This window comes from Apium graveolens, unplaced genomic scaffold, assembly GCF_009905375.1.
Source record: "Apium graveolens cultivar Ventura unplaced genomic scaffold, ASM990537v1 ctg7706, whole genome shotgun sequence".
Lineage (NCBI taxonomy): Eukaryota > Viridiplantae > Streptophyta > Magnoliopsida > Apiales > Apiaceae > Apium > Apium graveolens.
The window spans coordinates 32,726-51,798 of NW_027420558.1; the positions used below are offsets into that span (position 1 = coordinate 32,726).

At 36.1% G+C, this 19,073-nt stretch overlaps 3 protein-coding genes across 3 annotated transcripts; 2 read left to right on the plus strand and 1 right to left on the minus strand.

The window, feature by feature from the left end:
* The first annotated feature begins 4,083 nt into the window (after nt 1-4,083).
* On the plus strand, nt 4,084-4,565 carry LOC141704320 (auxin-induced protein 6B-like). Its single transcript, XM_074507566.1, has one exon. It carries the CDS (start codon nt 4,161-4,163, stop codon nt 4,461-4,463), a length of 303 nt encoding a protein of 100 aa, XP_074363667.1. The 5' UTR covers nt 4,084-4,160; the 3' UTR covers nt 4,464-4,565.
* Nucleotides 4,566-6,760: 2,195 nt separating this feature from the next.
* On the plus strand, nt 6,761-7,493 carry LOC141704318 (auxin-induced protein 6B-like). Its single transcript, XM_074507565.1, has one exon. It carries the CDS (start codon nt 6,964-6,966, stop codon nt 7,264-7,266), a length of 303 nt encoding a protein of 100 aa, XP_074363666.1. The 5' UTR covers nt 6,761-6,963; the 3' UTR covers nt 7,267-7,493.
* Nucleotides 7,494-11,839: 4,346 nt separating this feature from the next.
* LOC141704311 (uncharacterized) lies at nt 11,840-12,496 on the minus strand. Its single transcript, XM_074507557.1, has one exon. The coding sequence runs from the start codon at nt 12,494-12,496 to the stop codon at nt 11,840-11,842; it is 657 nt and encodes a 218-aa protein (XP_074363658.1).
* Nucleotides 12,497-19,073: the final 6,577 nt, after the last annotated feature.

Here is a 19,073-nt window from a genome sequence, read left to right on the forward strand (position 1 = left end):
ATCTCACTTTATAGTGGCATTACAGTCTCCATTTAGTAGACATGGAGAGAGGGCTGCAAATTTGCTAGGAATGGTACACACAGATGTATGTGGACCAATGTCTACGCAAGCCATGGGTGGATTTTCATACTTCATTACTTTCATAGATGATAGATCTGGATTCGGATATGTGTTTGATGAAACATAAGTCTGAGGCCTTTGAAAAGTTCAAAGAATATAAGTATGAAGTGGAGAAACAACCAAACATAGTATTATAACTCTTCGATCAGATCGAGGTGGTGAATACTTTAATGGAGTGTTTCTAGATTATCTCAAAATAAATGGTATAGTCTCCCAGTGGACTCCTCCAGATTGGTATCTGAAAGGAGAAATCGAACTTTGTTAGACATAGTTTGGTCCATGATGAGCTATGCAAATCTTCCAGTATTCCTATGGGGTTATGCATTGGAAACCTCAGCATATTTACTGAATAAGGTGCCTTCTAAATCTGTTCCTCAAACTCCGTATGAGATATGGAAAGTAAGGAAACCGGGTCTTAAACACGTTAAGATTTGGGGATGTCTAGCTTATGTCAAGAATGTTGACCCAGATAAGCTGGAATATCGATCCGTAAAATGTAGTTTTGTGGGATATCCTAAAGAGACTTTAGGGTATTACTTTTACACCGATCATCGGGTGTTTGTCTCCAGACATGCTACCTTCTTGGAAAAGGAGTTTATCCTTGAAGGAAACAGTGGGAGCAAAATTGAACTTGATGAAGTTCAAGAAGCACAAACTACTACGGATCAAGTGCAAACACCTGTTCTGACTGAACAACCTTTTGTGGAACAGCCCATTCATAGGTCAGGGAGAGTGTCTCGCCAACCTGAGAGGTAATATGGCCTTGTCATTGAGAATGACAATGAGTTGTCGATCATTGATGATGACGACCCTGTGACCTATAATGAGGCTAAGAGTAGTGTTGACTCAGAGAAATGGCATAGTGCCATGAAATCCAGAATGGAATCTATGTATACGGTATACAAAAGATAGATTATAGCAGATGGTCAGGTGGAGACCTTTAAGGCCAGGCTTGTGGCAAAAGGATTCAAACAAAGGCAATGGATTGACTTTGATGAAACCTTTTACCTATAGCCCTGTTATAATCAGTTCGGATTTTGCTTGCGATTGCTGCTTACTACGACTATGAGATCTGGCAAATAGCCAGATGGTTTTCTTTCCAAGAGAAATGAAAACCTAGTGTGCAAGATACTGCGAACCATATATGGTTTAAAGCAAGCTTCTCGAAAGATGGAACATTCGTTTTGATGAGACAATCAAAGAGTTTGATTTTATCAAAAGCGAAGATGAACCATGCGTCTACAAAAGGGTTAGTGGGAGCGCGGTAACATTTCTTGTATTGTATTGAAATAGAGTTGACACACATAACAACATAGCAGACCCACTCACAAAGCTACTTTATGAAAGTCACTTTGATCGTCATAAAGACAAGATGGGTATTAGATACCAGAGTGATTGGCTTTAGTACAAGTGGGAGATTGAAAGGAATATGTCCTAAGTCCAATCATGTATTAGGGTTTAGGAATAACTTTTATGTAATCTGTTTTGATTTCATTGATATTAATAAAGACTTGTTTTGTTTTTATTACGCGCTTTATCTATTTAAGTGTTTAAATAAGATATACCATAATTTAGAGTAAAGCTTTTTATGGATTATGATGAGATCATAATAGTGAGACCTAAAAAGATGATAACTCTAAACTTAAATAGTTCCTGGTCATAGGATTACTAACTGGTAATTAATAATCCGCAAAGATCGGTACATACTATGCTTGCTTCATTATGAAGGATGTCTGTTCTCATAGACAATTGTGTGGTGACACTATAGCTAGTATGTAGGTGCTTATTATAGAATAAGTTCACTGAACATGACTCGCACAGCTGAACAATTGATGGAGTTCACTCACGTGTCAGCAGTTGTTCACATAGTGATAGTTGTACAAGTATCCTTAGACTTGAGGTCATCATAGTCATCTTGTGTACACTGAACTATGCTTTGGTTTAGTTCTTAGTCTCCAGGGACAATTATTAGGGCTCTTCTGGGTATAGGAATTTGTACACGAAGATAGTGTATGATCAATAAAGAATCTACCCCTTCCAGTGAAGGAAGCGAATGTTCAAGGCTGATCCACTTATGCTAGTTCAGGAATCTCTGGCCAGAGTAAATGAAATTAGAAAGGAGTTTCTAATTTGCATAGAACTACGCATAGTAAATGGTAAGCAAACTGATTGAATTAGATAGGCTTGACACGAGATCCATGCCTTGTATTTAATCGGGACATTGTAGGGTAGAAGGAGTTTATTGTACGGAAACTATTCACTGACAGGTTCTTGGTATTCTAAGCAGTGAATTCATATTATCCGGATAGTCCCGATATGTTGAGAAGCATCACTCACGATGTAGAATAAATGTGATTAATTAATCATATTTAATAAATTAGAGAATTTATATAAATAATGATAAAATAGTTTTATTATTATTTATTTCTACTATCGGCTTAATATTGAACCTACAGGGTCACACCATAAAAAGAGAATGATTTATTGGTGGAGGAATTAATTAATAATGGCTAATAATTATTTATTTGTGAAATAAATAATTAATTGGCAAATTTAATAATTGATTAAATGAGATTTAATTGATTATAAATTAATTAAGAAAAGTTCTTAATATTATTAATTAAAGGATTTAATTTTTGGAAATTAAATCAAGAGAGAGAATTATTTCTAAAGTGTTTAGAAAAAAGATTAATAATTAAAAGGTGTTTTAATTATTAATGAGAATAATAAATGGGAAAATAATAATAATATTTATGGGAACTGAAAATTTTGCATATAAATACACTATTATAGACCCTATTTTATTCTAACACACATCGAACCCGAAAACCCAAAAAGTTTGGAAAACCCAATTCTCTCCACCTTCTTCCTCCTCCTTAGCATCGTTTTCTTGGTGGATACCGGTGGAGTGTTTCACACTTGAGGAGCAACTGCTAAGGATCTCTGATCGTTGTCTCCGAATTATTTTAAAAGGTTAGATTCGATCCCTCAAATTTTTATTCACGATTTATATGTTTTTATTTGGATTTTGTATGTGTAAAAGTATTTTACCATGCCCCTGCTGCGTTTAAAATCCAACATTTTCTAGTTTCTACTGACTCCAACATGTACAGAATTGATCATCACACATTTTTGTAGACATTTTTTCATTCAGCCTATGCAGCTATGCTAGATTCCAATACCATGTACTTTAACGGTTTTCTTTAAAATGCATAGTATACATAAATGGCATTTAACTTATTCCATTGTACTTCAAATAGCCGATTGTTTTGATGACCAATCAAAGAACTGTAGCAGTGCTTAAATTAGTTATTTTTTCTTTGCAAAGATTTTTCCATTTCAACATCTAAAAATTGGTTAAAATAAAGTTAGCATACTATAACAAGTCCTACAAGACTTCTTCTGCAGTTGATGGGAGACAGAACCAACTGCAACAAAATGCCACAGAGTCATGGATCATGACACTGAGTCATGATCAGTTTGGGAATAACCTTAAATTGTTTCCTAGTGGCAGCCAGTTTATCTAGTTAGGTAAGCCAGTGACAAGTAAAACCATCTATGCAATAAGTTCTGCGTAGAGCTTCAAGTAGCCGATCTTCTTTCTCAATCAGAGAGTGCTTTAGCAGTACCATAAGTTAAGAGAAACAAGATTGTCAAGACTTGTCACTGTTGCAAAATGAAATAGAAATGTTCAGCTATTAGTGCAAACATAGGCCAAGTTGTTCCAGTTTTGAGAATTATGTAACCGAATTTAATGAGCAACTCATCAAAAGCCCTACATAATTTCTTATGTTGTTGTTAGGAGGCAGAACCATGTGTAACAAAATGCCAATGTACTATTGTTTACCGCTAACCCCACAAGTAAGGTACCTGCACCACTCATGATCTTGTCGAAATATAATCCCCTTACAAAGTGCATCTATATATACACTTGCAATTCACCTGATACTCTCATCAAAACTACCAAGCTCAATTATCTGAGATTTCTTCAATTATCAAGTCCTCAAGAGATCATTATTTCATATTCATTCTTCAGATCTATGGCTATCCGTATGCCTCTTATTAACCAAGCTAAACAAATGCTTCGAAGATCTTCCTTAACTGCCAGGCACACAAGTTCTACAATGTCAGATGTGCCAAAGGGTTATTTTGCAGTCTATGTTGGAGAACAAGAAAAGAAACGATTCGTGATCCCATTATCATTCTTAAACAAATCATCTTTTCAGAACTTGTTAAGTCAAGCCGAGGAAGAATATGGTTTTCATCATCTAAATGGTGGACTTACAATACCATGCAGAGAGGATATTTTTCTTGATCTCACTTCTCGCTTAGGGGGGTTATGAGTCAGGCCTTTTCTAGTTTCTACTGACTCCAACATGTACAGAATTGATCATCACATATTTTTGTAGACATTTTTTCATTGCTTTATTGCCCTAAAGTAATGACTCGGGTAGGCTGTACTTTCTTTTATATAAGAAATTTTTTTATTGAAATTTTCAGCAACTTGATCTCTAAGAAATTTTTTGCCCTGAAGTAATAACTAGGGTTTCTCTGTAAGAATTTTTCCAGTTGAAACATTCAGCAAAATCTATAAGAAAGTCCCATTTGCAGAGATATGAAATGTGGAAAATAAAGTTTTACGCAGTTGTTTAAAGTTCATTAGTGATATAGAGTAGAGGTAACAAAGAACTGAGCAACCAATGTTAGGATTTTGATAAAACTTCAAATTTTCCAACAAGTCCTAAAATATTTTTTACTTGCAAATTTCAAGCAATGTTGATTCTTTTACACATCAGTGAAACGATCATCCCCGCATGGAAATATCTCTTCAAATACGAAAATCCTTGCAATAAAGAAGGCCTTTTCTTCTGCAGTAAGAATTTTCATGCCTAAGATCAAAATGGCTACTGCAGCAGAGATTTTCAGATTTCTGTATGATAACTTTTACATAATTATAATGAATTTTGTTTCAAATGTCTAAGCATTTACTATGTCTATTTTCACGATTTGAAGGAACTTAAACTACAAGTCACACTGACAAATTTTTCCACAGTCCACGGGATTGTAAGACATCCAATAGGATGATCGTAGCCAAACTCTTTTTCAGCCCCCCTTAATAACTCTTGAAATGAACGATGCTTTAAATATGATAATGGAACTATGAATGTCTTCCTTACAGTTTCTCCGACATAAACAGCAAAACTCTTAACTAATTCCAAAATGTGAACAATATTTCTATAAACAAATGTCTTGTCTTGGGAAGAAAGTACAAGTGTACCTAAAACTAATTCCAAAATGTGAACAATATTTCTATGTTATCCACATCGTTAATTTACAGAACAGAAGTTATAAAAACATCTTGATAATCACCGTAAAAAAGGAACTGTTAATTAGTTACATACATAGTTGTTTACAATGCTAAAGTTGATGTTCCGATACTTGATACTGTGAAAAGAACTCTGAACTAGTTAGAATTTAAAACCTAGGTTTCTCAGTCAGGTACTCATGAATTTTGCATAGTTTATAGAGATTTATAGTTTAGATAAAGAACTAAACCAACTGGAATCAGTAATATAGGAGAGTTCTGGTCTTCCATTTCGTAATAGACAAACATTCAAATTGTACTTTGTTTGAAGTAATCTTATACACAAGTTTTAAATAAAAAAATTTAGTTAGGGGTCCTGATCCCCGGCAAGTGTTTGATATAGCAGACTTACCATGTGTATTAAGCGTGGTAAGACATGTTAAGTGTTTTTTTTGTGAATCCAAGATAAGTCACACTTACCGGACAAGGATGTTTAGTGTATTTTGTCTTACTACGCTAAATATTGTCTTACTGCGCTAAATACCACAATAAGTTCGCTACAGAAAACGTTTGTTCTAGATTTTTTGCCTTTAATTATTCACATGTGTTTATCCGCAAATTTAATGTCCTGTTAATAATCAAATATTACTTTTTATGTCTTTGTACCCTCATACTGATGTGAAATATTTGTAATGTTTAAAAACTGCTTTTAAGTTTTATCCGATTTATACAATTTTAGTTTTATCTATGCAATAAGTTTTGCATACAGCAACAAGTAGCCGATCTTCTTTCTCAGTTAAGAGAGTACTTTAGCAATACCATAAGATAAGAGAAACAAGAATTGCTTTGTCAAGACTTGTCACTGTTGCAAAATGAACTAAAAATATTCAGCTATCAACGCGAATATAACCAAGTTGATTACCAGTTGTTAGAATTATATATGTAACCGCCTTTGATGACCAACTCATCAGAAGCCCTACATAATTTCTTATGTTGTTTTTAGGAGGCAGAACCATGTGTAACAAAATTCCAATGTATCTTCTTAAATTGACTGTTTCAATACCCTCTCCACATTAGCAGTTGGATGCATATTGCCCCAGTAATTACATAAATAGATGTCTACGTCGTATATTTTCATATCTTATATGTCTGAAACATGTTCCTGAACAGTCTTAATAAGCAGCAAATCAACCACAGAATACAGATACGGATTTTGAATATAGAGATCCAACAGTATTTTTATTTACATCTGCTTTTTCATTTCAGTCTAATGGCTATAAATCCCCATATTATCTTCTCGATGCTGAGTTGTAAAACAGAGCCATGTGCAGTCCATGAACTATTGTTTATCACTAACCCCACGTAAGGTACCTGCACCACTCATGTTCTTGTCGAGATATATTCCACTTACAAACTGCATCTATATATACACTTGCAATTCTTCAGATACTCATCAAAACAATTAAGCTCAACTATCTAAGGTTCTTCAATTATCAAGTCATCAAGAAATTATTATTTTTCATTCATTCTTGACAGCCATGGCTATTCGTATGCCTCTTATTAATCAAGCTAAACAAATTCTTCGACGATCTTCCTTCAGTGCCAGGCACACAGGTTCTAAATGGTCAGATGTACCAAAAGGTTATTGTGCAGTCTATGTTGGAGAACAAGAGAAAAAGCGATTCGTGATTCCATTATCATTCTTAAACATATCTTCTTTTCAGAACTTGTTAAGTCAAGCCGAGGAAGAATATGGTTTTAATCATCCAAATGGTGGACTTACAATACCATGCAGAGAGGATATATTCCTTGATCTCACTTCTCGTTTACGGGGATTATGAGGCAGGATTGATGCTTCAGCCTTTTTACTGACTGCAACATGTACAGAATTGATCATCATACATTTTTGTAGACATTTTTTCTTTGCTTTTTTGCCTTAAAGTAATAACTAGGGTTGGCTGTACTTTCTTTTCTATAAGAAAGTCCAATTTGCAGACATTTCTTTACTGGAAGACATTTACTGTATTTTTAAATAAATGTTATATCCAATTTGGTACTTTAGCATTCATCATTTTCTCCGTATAGAAGTCAATGGTAGGATTTTTAAAGAACTTAATTTTTTTTGCGGAAATGATCTCCAACCTTTCAATTTAATTTCATTTTAATTAGATTGTGTCAGATAATTGAGGATCAGATAGAATTTCATGTCTGGCATCATCTTTTCATTCATACCTTAATTTTTATGTTTGGGCTTCATTTTTTAATACCTACGGCTTATGAATCAGTGGAACATTCTTTTTCACAGATATTGTCATATGAGTTTGACTAGTGCAGCAGAGTTATGAATGGTTGAATACTAGATTTCTTCGGTGAACAGTGTGTTAACTTTTATATAATTTTTACATACAACAAACTCTGTTTCAAATGTCTAACAGTCTAAGCATTTAAAGTGTTTCACTATTTCGAGGAACCTAAATTGAAAGTCACACTAATGAACGTTTCCACATTGCACGGGATTGTAAGACATCCCATAGGATGATCATAGCCAAACTCTTCTTCAGCCCGCCTTAACAACTTTTGGAATGAACGATGCTTTAAATATGATAATGGGACTATGAATCTCTTCCTTTCAGTTTCTCCGACATAAACAGCAAAGTGGCCTTTTGGTACATTTCTACCTTTAAGTTCAGCAAAGTGGAGTCCCGTGATATATACTTATGCAGAAAGATGTATAGAAATTTAGAGCTGCAATTACTCGCCAGAAACAATTTGCAATCTGATAAATTGAATGAGTAAGAGATGAGATGAGTCGTGACGAGGATTAAAAAACAGAATAGTTGAATGAGATGAGATGAGATGAATAGTAGAACTGGATTATGAGCAATCGAAATGGCAGCTTTATTATCACAGTAGATTTTTATAGGAATTGAAATGGAAATTCTCAACTCATACAGTAACCTTTTTATCCATATTGCTTCACAAATTCCATTTGCAAGAGATCTTAATTCAGCCTCGGCACTACTTCGAGCTACAACACTTTGTTTTTTGCTTCTCCAGGTGACAAGATTTCCTCCAATAAAGGTGCAGTACCCTGATGTTGACCGTGCATCGGCACTTCCTGCCCAATCAGCATCAGTGTATACCTCAATCTGTAAATTACCACGCCTTTTAAACATAAGACCTTTTCCAGGCGTTCCCTTCAAGTATCTTAATATTCGGTAGGCTGCGGTGAAGTGTTCTTGTCCAGGTGAGTGCATAAATTGACTCACCATACTCACAGCAAAAGCTATATCAGGACGAGTATGTGATAGATAGATAAGCCTGCCTACAAGACGCTGATATTGTTCTCTGTTGATTACATCTGCAGGCTTAGCAGGTGTAAGTTTTATATTAGTTTCAACTGGAGTCTCAGCAGCTTTGCAACCTAGTAGTCCTGTCCCCTTGAGTAAATCAAGAATGTATTTTCTTTGATTGACAAAGATGCCTTCCCTCGACCTTGCAAACTCCATGCCAAGGAAATATTTTAGCTCTCCTAGGTCCTTTATCTCAAAGTCTTGTGATAATCGTTTCTTTAAACATGTTATTCCTTCAAGATCATCACCTGTTATAATTATGTCATCCACATAAACAATTAAAATAGAAATTTTACCATCCCTAGACCGTTTACTAGAACAGTGTATGGTCAGCTTGGCTTTGAAAGTAACCATAGCCCTTTACGACCTTAGTAAAGCGCTTAAACCATGTACACGATTGTTTAAGGCCATACAAGGACTTTTTTAATCTTAATACCTTATCATGACCCAATACCTGTTCAAATCCAGGAGGTAACCGCATGAACACCTTTTCTTCTAATTCTCCGTTAAGAAAGGTGTTCTTGACGTCTAACTGATGTAATGGCCAATTGAAATTAGCTGCTAGAGACAATAGTATTCGGATAGAGTTTATTTTAGCGACCGGAGCAAAAGTCTCTTGATAGTCTACTCCATATGTTTGAGTAAACCCTTTTGCAACCAATCTTACCTTGTATCTCTCTATACTTCCGTCTGCTTTACATTTTACCATAAACACCCATTTACATCCAAATATTTTATGATCTTTAGGTGGATCAACAATTTCCCAAGTCCCACTTTTTCTTAGAGCATTCATTTCTTCCATCACTGCCGGTCTACAATTTGGATCATTAAGTGCTTCCTGAATGTTTCTGGGCACAAACAGATTAGAAATTTTTGATGTAAAAGAACTATGTTTTTTTGAGAGTTTACCGTAGGACATATATTTGGACAAAGGATGATTAGTACATGAACGCTTTCCTTTCCTGATTGCTATAGGAATATTATGATCATCAGAAGCAATATTTGGATCAGACAAATTATTAGAAGTTGGAGAAAGGCTAGCTGGACTGTTAACAACACTAGGTAAAGGCATATGTGAAGTACCTGTATTTTCAGATTCAATGTCCGGGATTGTTGAATGGACTAGTGCAGAAGGGATATCTGGTTCTCTACTTTTTTGATAATTTTTCCTCCTTGTATAAACCAGAAGCTCTGTACTCCGTTCCATAGGAACCTTAGATAGTATTTCTCCCCCTGTTAAAGAATCAGTTATACTTGGAATATCAATGCAAGGATTTCCAGTTTTACCAGTAGTGAGAGGCATAACAAGATCCTCTTTATATGATAATATGTCATTATCCACAATTTTAGGTAAAGGAGTGGGCATCATATCCCAAAAATTTTCTTTTGTTTGCTCTTGTTCCTCTCCCTGAAGTAAACCCTTTTTAAAAAACGGTTGATGTTCGAGAAAAATGACATCCATAGATATTGTGGTTTTTCTCGATTTTCGGTTAAAGCACTTATATCCTCTTTTATTTGGGGCATAACCAATAAAAACACATTTTTCAGCCCTAGGATCAAGTTTTGACCTTTCTTTATTGGATATGTAAACATAGACAGTGCACCCGAATGTTTTAAGAGGAATGCCTGACAAAATACGTGACTCGGGAAAATACTTTTTGAAATGTTCAAGAGGAGTAACATAGTTTAAAACACGTGTAGGCATACGATTAATTAAGTAAGATGCAGTTAAAATTGCTTCTCCCCATAGATATTTAGGAACGTGCATAGAAAACATAATTGCACGTGCAACTTCAAGTAAATGCTTATTTTTTCGCTCTGCGATGCCATTTTGTTGAGGCGTATCAACACAAGTAGATTGATGTTGAATGCCTTTTTCTTTCAAAAAACTTGTAAGAACTCTTTTAAAATACTCGGTTCCATTATCAGTACGAAGAATTCCAATTTTAGTTTGAAATTGGGTTTCCACCATTGAGTAAAAATTCGTGAACAAGTCTGCAACTTCAGATTTTTCACTCATCAAATAAATCCAACATAAACGAGTATGATCATCAGTAAATGTGACAAACCACCTCCTACCGGTATAAGTTTTAATTCTAGAGGGACCCCAAACATCACTATGTATTAAGTAGAATGGTTTAGAGGCTTGATAGGGTCTGGAAGGATAAAGAGTTTTATGATTTTTAGATAATATGCAGCTTTCGCAAAAGAACTTAGAGCAATCAAATCTCTTAAACTAGGGTGTCCTGGTCGGTAATGCCAAAGCATAATCTGATCTTTATTAGGGATAGAATTGATACTACTGAAACCTCGAGCTTCTTTATTCTTGAAGGCATCTTCAAAATAGTAGAGACCATCTATCAACTTAGCACTGCCAATCATCTTCCCCGAACTCTGCTCCTGAAATATACAGTGAGTTTCACAAAATATAACACGGCAATTAGAATCTCTGAATAACTTACTAACTGACAAGAGATTACATGCAAGTTTTGGGACATGAAGAACAGATTTAAGGGAAATGGTTTTAGATAGATTAATCAAACCTTTACCAGCTATTGCAGAATATGAGCCATCTGCGATACGAATTTTTCATGACCAGAACAAGGATTATAAGTATGAAATAAGTAAGAAGAACTGGTCATGTGATCTGAAGCCCCCGAGTCAATGATCCAAGGGGTAGAATGATGAGGAAAATAAGAAGATAAGGCTTTTATTTCATTACCTGTTTGCGCAACAGAAGCATTGGGAGCAGTTAATAAGCCTAGATTAGAGTTTAACAGCTTTAAAAGATTAGTGACATGCTCTTCATTAAGTGTAACAGATTTTGCCTCGTGTGCAGCGGGAGAACGGTTGAATCGGCCTTCATGAGAACCCTTCCAATTTGTTGGTTTTCCATGAATCTTCCAACAAGTTTCACGTGTATGACGTGGTTTGTTGCAATGATCACACCAAATACGAGGCTTCTCATCAGTCCTTTTAGAATCAACTCGTCCAATATTAGTATCAAGTGCAAGAGCAGAATTCTCAACTGTACTTATGAGATTCCTTTTTCCAAGCATTACTAGGCGACGACTTTCCTAGCAGTTATCCTGCCTTCATCAAACTCAACATTAAGACCAATGAGAAACTTAAAAATACGATTATCCTCCACCGTTTTCTTATAGTGATTACAATCCTCTGGAGATTTCCACTCATAATTATTGTATAGATCTAAATCTTGCCAAAGACGTTTTAAGGAATTAAAATACTTAGTAACATTATCCTCACCTTGGCGGATTTCTCCAAGCTTCAAAGTCAGCTCATACACTTGAGACTGATTTTCTAAATCAGAGTACATCTGATTGACGTTATCCCAAAGCTCCTTTGCTGTGTGGTAGCACATATAGTTGGAACTTATATCCTCCTCCATTGAATTCACCAGCCAAGTCATAACCATAGAATTCTCTGCATCCCACGTTGAATAGGTGGCATCTTTTGCATCAGGCTCTTTCTTATCCCCTGTCAAGTAACCAATTTTACCCCTGCCACGGATGTACATGCGAACAGACTGAGACCAGCGTAGGAAGTTTTCTCCATTCAGTCGTATAGTAGTGATCTGAATGGAGTGAGATTCTGTTGTAGGGTTTTGAGTTTTAGGGGTCCTTGTGGACTGCTCAATGATACTTGCGGAATCAGAAATATGAGTCAGGCCTTTTCTAGTTTCTATTGACTCCAACATGCACAGAATTGATCATCACACATTTTTGTAGACATTTTTTCATTGCTTTATTGCCCTAAAGTAATGACTAGGGTTGGCTGTACTTTCTTTCATATAAGAAATTTTTTTGGTAAAATTTTCAGCAACTTGATCTATAAGAAATTTTTTGTTGAAATTTTTTGCCCTAAAGTAATAACTAGGGTTTCTCTGTAAGAATTTTTCCAGTTGAAACATTCAGCAAAATCTATAAGAAAGTCCCATTTGCAGAGATGTGAAATCCGGAAAATATAGTTTTACACAGTTGTTAAAAGTTCATTAGTGATAAAGAATAGAGGTAACAAAGAACTGAGCAACCAAATGTTAGGAGTTTGACAAAACTTCAAATTTTCCAACAAGTCGTAAAATATCTTTTACTTGCGAATTTTGAGCAATGTCGATTCTTTTACACATCAGTAAAACGATCATCCCCAAATGAAAATATATCTGCAAATACAAAAATCCTTGCACTAAAGAAGGCCTTTTATTCTGCAGTAAGAATTTTCATGCCCAAGATCAAAAAGGCTAGTGCAGCAGAGATTTTCCGATTTCTATATGATAACTTTTACATAATTACAATGAACTTTGTTTCAAATGTCTAAGCATTTACAAAGTCTATTTTCATTCATTCTTGACAGCCATGGCTATTCGTATGCCTCTTATTAATCAAGCTAAACAAATTATTCGACGATCTTCCTTCAGTGCCAGGCACACAGGTTCTAAAGGGTCAGATGTACCAAAAGGTTATTGTGAAGTCTATGTTGGAGAACAAGAAAAGAAGCGATTCGTGATCCCATTATCATTCTTAAATAAATCTTCTTTTCAGAACTTGTTGAGTCAAGCAGAGGAAGAATATGGTTTTCATCATCCAAATGGTGGACTTACAATACCATGCAGAGAGGATATATTCCTTGATCTCACTTCTCGTTTAGGGGGATTATGAGGCAGGATTGATGCTTCAGCCTTTTTACTGACTGCAACATGTACAGAATTGATCATCGTACATTTTTGTAGACATTTTTTCTTTGTTTTTTTGCCTTAAAGTAATAAAGTTTTTTGTTGAAATTTTCAGCAACTTGATCTATAAGAAAGTCCAATTTGCAGACATTTCTTTACTGGAAGACATTTACTGTATTTTTAAATTAATGTTATATCCAATTTTGTACTTTAGCATTCATCGTTTTATCCGTATAGAAGTCAATGATAGGATTTTTAAATAACTTAAATTTTTTTACGGAAATTACTAAAATAATCTCCAACCTTTCAATTTAATTTCATTTTAATTAGATTGTGTTAGATAATTGAGGATCAGATAGAAAATTTCATATCTGGCATCATCTTTTCATTCATGCCTTAATTTTTATGTTTGGGCTTCATTTTTTAATACATGCCTTAACGTCAAAATTATGATCATTCAATAATGCCTTTAATCCATACATCTTCCTTTACATATAGCAACCAACAAACTAGGTATAGAGAAAGACAACCATGTCCTTATACTATCAGAGTACTTAAGCTAACAAGAAGGATAAAAGAGACAATTACGAGAATGTGGTCCTAGAGGTGGTTTTTGAGAGAATAGTGATGTGGCATGCAAGGTGGCACAGCAGCAACGTACATAATCTCCATTACTCCCCTTCAGGCTAAGCTGGAGACGCAGGGGTAGAGGTCACTGAGAGTGGCTTTGTTAGTATGTCTGCATGTTGAGACCCAGAAGGCACATGAGAAGTTTTAATATCGCATGCCTTTACTTTGTCGCGTATGAAGTGACAATCCACTTCAATGTGTTTGTTTCTAGCATGCATCACTGGGTTGGCTGTAATAGTGAGTGCTGCCATGTTATCACAATGTAGAACTGCAGATGGTAAGGAGGAGAGGCCCATGTCTTTCAGGAGAGTAGATAACCACGTTTTTTCAGATGCTGTAAGTGCCATGGAGCGATACCGAACGAGCTACAACTTGTTGTTTCTTTGTTTGCCAAGGCTGGAATATCATAAAGAGAAAGGGGTTGTATCCTTTCTGATGATCTTTTGCATCTTTCACTTCAAAGGAGGGATTCCCCAAAGGCGGGATTGCCCTGAGTCATCCAAAAGCAAACAAAAACCAGATGTTGATCGACGAGTTACCGGACAATCCGCCCAATCACTGTCTGAGTATGCTTGTATTGAGGGGCGAGATGCAGATGACAAGAGAACACCTTCAATGTGTTTGTTTCTAGCATGCATCACTGGGTTGGCTGTAATAGTGAGTGCTGCCATGTTATCACAATGCAGAACTGCAGATGGTAAGGAGGAGAGGCCCATGTCTTTCAGGAGAGTAGATAACCACGTTTTTTCAGATGCTGTAAGTGCCATGGAGCGATACCGAACGAGCTACAACTTGTTGTTTCTTTGTTTGCCAAGGCTGGAATATCATAAAGAGAAAGGGGTTGTATCCTTTCTGATGATCTTTTGCATCTTTCACTTCAAAGGAGGGATTCCCCAAAGGCGGGATTGCCCTGAGTCATCCAAAAGCAAACAAAAACCAGATGTTGATCGACGAGTTACCGGACAATCCGCCCAATCACTGTCTGAGTATGCTTGTATTGAGGGGCGAGATGCAGATGACAAGAGAACACCTTCAATGTGTTTGTTTCTAGCATGCATCACTGGGTTGGCTGTAATAGTGAGTGCTGCCATGTTATCACAATGCAGAACTGCAGATGGTAAGGAGGAGAGGCCCATGTCTTTCAGGAGAGTAGATAACCACGTTTTTTCAGATGCTGTAAGTGCCATGGAGCGATACCGAACGAGCTACAACTTGTTGTTTCTTTGTTTGCCAAGGCTGGAATATCATAAAGAGAAAGGGGTTGTATCCTTTCTGATGATCTTTTGCATCTTTCACTTCAAAGGAGGGATTCCCCAAAGGCGGGATTGCCCTGAGTCATCCAAAAGCAAACAAAAACCAGATGTTGATCGACGAGTTACCGGACAATCCGCCCAATCACTGTCTGAGTATGCTTGTATTGAGGGGCGAGATGCAGATGACAAGAGAACACCTTGAGACGGATTGTCTCCCAAATATCGAAGTAATTTCATTGTTGCCTGAAGATGGTTGGCTCAAGATGTGCACAGCAAACACAATATCTGGACGTGTCACTGTCAAGTATATAAGTTTTCCAACGAGTCTTTGATAAGGATGAGGATTTGTGAGTGGCGTGCCACTTGTCTGACTCACCCATTCGCCAGTTGACACACCCATTCGCCAGTTGACCAATTTGCAGTATGGACAGACTCAGCAATAATTCGCAATCCCATGCCACTGTACCCTTAGGGAAATTTCATATAGAAAATTTCATTAAGATCTCCGTTCAGGAATGCGTTAGACACGTCCATTTGCACTGTTGCCTAGCCTTGTATTGCAGCCATAGCTAAGAGAGCATGAACTGTTGTTAATTTCGCCACTGGTGTGCGAATGTCTCTGCATAATCAATGCCACAAATCAGTTTACATCCCAGAACCACGAGCCTTGATTTGTATCTTTCAATCGTTCCATCAGGATTGTACTTAGTTTTGAAGAGCCACTTGCATCCAATGGCTTTCCTGCCTGGGGGATGTTTAGTAATTTTCCAAGTGTTGTTCTCTTCCAAGGCTGTTAACTCACTATTCATGGTTCTCTCCAATTCTCGCTTTGCACAGCTTGTTTAAAACTGGTAGGATCATTGTTAATTGTCAAGTTTGCTGAGAAACACTGGAAATGATCATTTATCACCATGTCAACAACGCTTACAGCATTTGCAGTTGTGTGCACACTGTTCACATAATCTCCCAACCAAGCAGGCTTATGAAAGACTCGAGAGGATCTCCTATTCGGGTGGTGATGTGTATGAATCATTGTTTTTTGTCTCATCAGTTGGCTGCACATCCTCAAACACTATATCATCATGGCAGTAGGCACTAGGCTGAGGCATCTTCACAGGCGTAGGTTGTATATAAGAATCTGAACTTGCACTATTGAGAGGAAAAATCGACTCATGAAAGATCACGTCACGAGAGACAAATGTCTTCTTGGTTGTCAAATCCAACAGAGTATAGCCCTTTTGATTAAACGGGTATCCAACAAAGACACACAGGACTCCCCTTGGGCCGAATTTATCACCATTTTGAGATGGGTTCGCAGCAAAGAAAAGGCACCCATAGGCTTTTACACGATCATAATCCGGTGGTTCGTCAAACAAGGTCTCTTATGGTGTTTTATTCTCCAAAACTGGTATTGGAAGTCGATTAATCAAATAAACAGCAGCAAGGACACACTCACCCCAGTGTTCCAATGGCAGACCAGCTTGAAAACGAAGGCATCTAGCAACTTCAAGCACATATCTATGACGTCGTTCCACACGAGCATTTTGCTATGGTTGATTGACACATGAGGTTTGGTGTATTATTCCATTGTCTGCATAGAACTGTCGACAGTTGACATTACCAAACTTTGCTACATTATAAAACCGTATGGTTTGTACATTCCGTTTGAAGTGCATACCAACATAGTTGCAAAAGGATTTCATGGTGGCAAGATAATCTGATTTCTGATGTAGGAGATATACCCAAGTAACTCTAGAGTAATCATCAACTATGGTGAGAAAATGTTTATATTTTCCTCTTGTAGCCACTCTATAAGGCCCCCACGTGTCAACATGTATCAGTTGAAACTTATCAGAAGCATGTGAATTACTCAAGTCAAATGAGAGTTTAGCAAACTTAGACATTAGACAAGTGACACATATTTTATCAACTGGCAAGGGATGGTGTCTAAGAAAAGGTATATACCTCAATTTGGTGATGGAAGCATGTCCCAATCATGTGTGCCACAATGCATAGTCTGATATTGGCTTCTTCGAGACAGAGTTAGCAGTGATCACAACAAGCTCATCCTTGAGATAATACAATCCATTTCGAAATGCACCATTTGCCCGTGTTCGCTTTGTTGCTGCATCAATAATGGAGCATCCTTCTGGGTGAAAATGGACCACACAGTTGTCCTTAGACAGCCTGTGAATAGACATTAAATTATGTTGAAACTGAGGCACATAAAGAACCTTTTTCAAGACAAGACCACTTTTCAATATTAAGTTGCCAATATGAGTAATCTTTGCACTGGCCCCTGTTGGCAACTTAATAATTATAGACAAAGGACCATCTGAGGGATAAATCAATAGTGAATCTCATGCCATTCGCCATTTTGGGTAAACAGACACTCAAGCTTTCTTAGATCTGAAATAAAAACTGATTGAGAGATGATGAAAGAGTATGATACAGATTAGTTGAATTTAAAAACAAAACCAAATAAGCATATGTAACGGCTCTGATACCATAAAGACTAATAGGGCAATATACAAATCTGAAAATGAGAAACAACCACAAATGTCAAAATGATAATCATTCAATAATGCCTTTGAATCCATACAGCTTCCTTTACATATAGCAAGCAACAAACTAGGAATAGAGAAAGACAACCATGTCCATATACTATCAGAGTACTTAAGCTAACAAGAAGGATAAAAGAGACAATTACGAGAATGTGGTCCTAGAGGTCGTTGTTGAGAGAATAGTGATGTGGCATGCAAGATGGCATAGCAGCAACGTACATAATCTGCATTAGCCTTAAGTATGTATGATACCTACGGCTTATGAATCAGTGGAACATTCTTGTCCACAGATATTGTCATATGAATTTGACTAGTGCAGAAGAGTTATGAATGGTTGAATACTAGATTTCTTCGGTGAATGGTGTGATAACTTTTATGTAATTTTTACATACAACAAACTATTTTTCAAATGTCTAACAGTCTAAGCATTTAAAGTGTTTCACTATTTCGAGGAACCTAAATTGAAAGTCACACTAATGAACGTTTCCACGTTGCACGGGATTGTAAGACATCCTATAGGATAATCATAGCCAAACTCTTCATCAGCCCGCCTTAACAACTTTTGGAATGAACGATGTTTTAAATATGATAATGGAACAATGAATCTCTTCCTTTCAGTTTTTCCGACATAAACAGCAAAGTGGCATTTTGGTAAATTTCTACTTTTAAGTTCAGCAAAGTAATCCCATGATGTATACTATCTTTGATAGAAGGATGTATAGAAAATTTGAGCTACAATTACTCTCCAGAAACAATTTACAATCTGATAAATTAATTAAATGAGCTGAGCCGAGTTATTTGTATGTTCGGCTCGGACTCGACTCGTTCAGCTCGGAGTCGGCTCGAACTCGGTAACTCGACTTGGCTCGTATGAAATTTTTATATATAACAAATAATAAATATTTACTATTCACTTGTATAAAGATTTTAAATTTTTTAATTAAAATTTAATACTTATTTTAAAGTAAAATGATTAATTTAATTAAAATTTAATACATGTTTTAATAATAAATAAAATAATTAATTTAATACATATTACAGGAGCTTGATTATTTTAACAAATAATTTCTAATTAAAGTTAACTCTAAATTTCATCTCACACTTTTATTAGAGGAGTCTATGATAAAATCGACCAAAATTACAATTTCAAAAAAATTA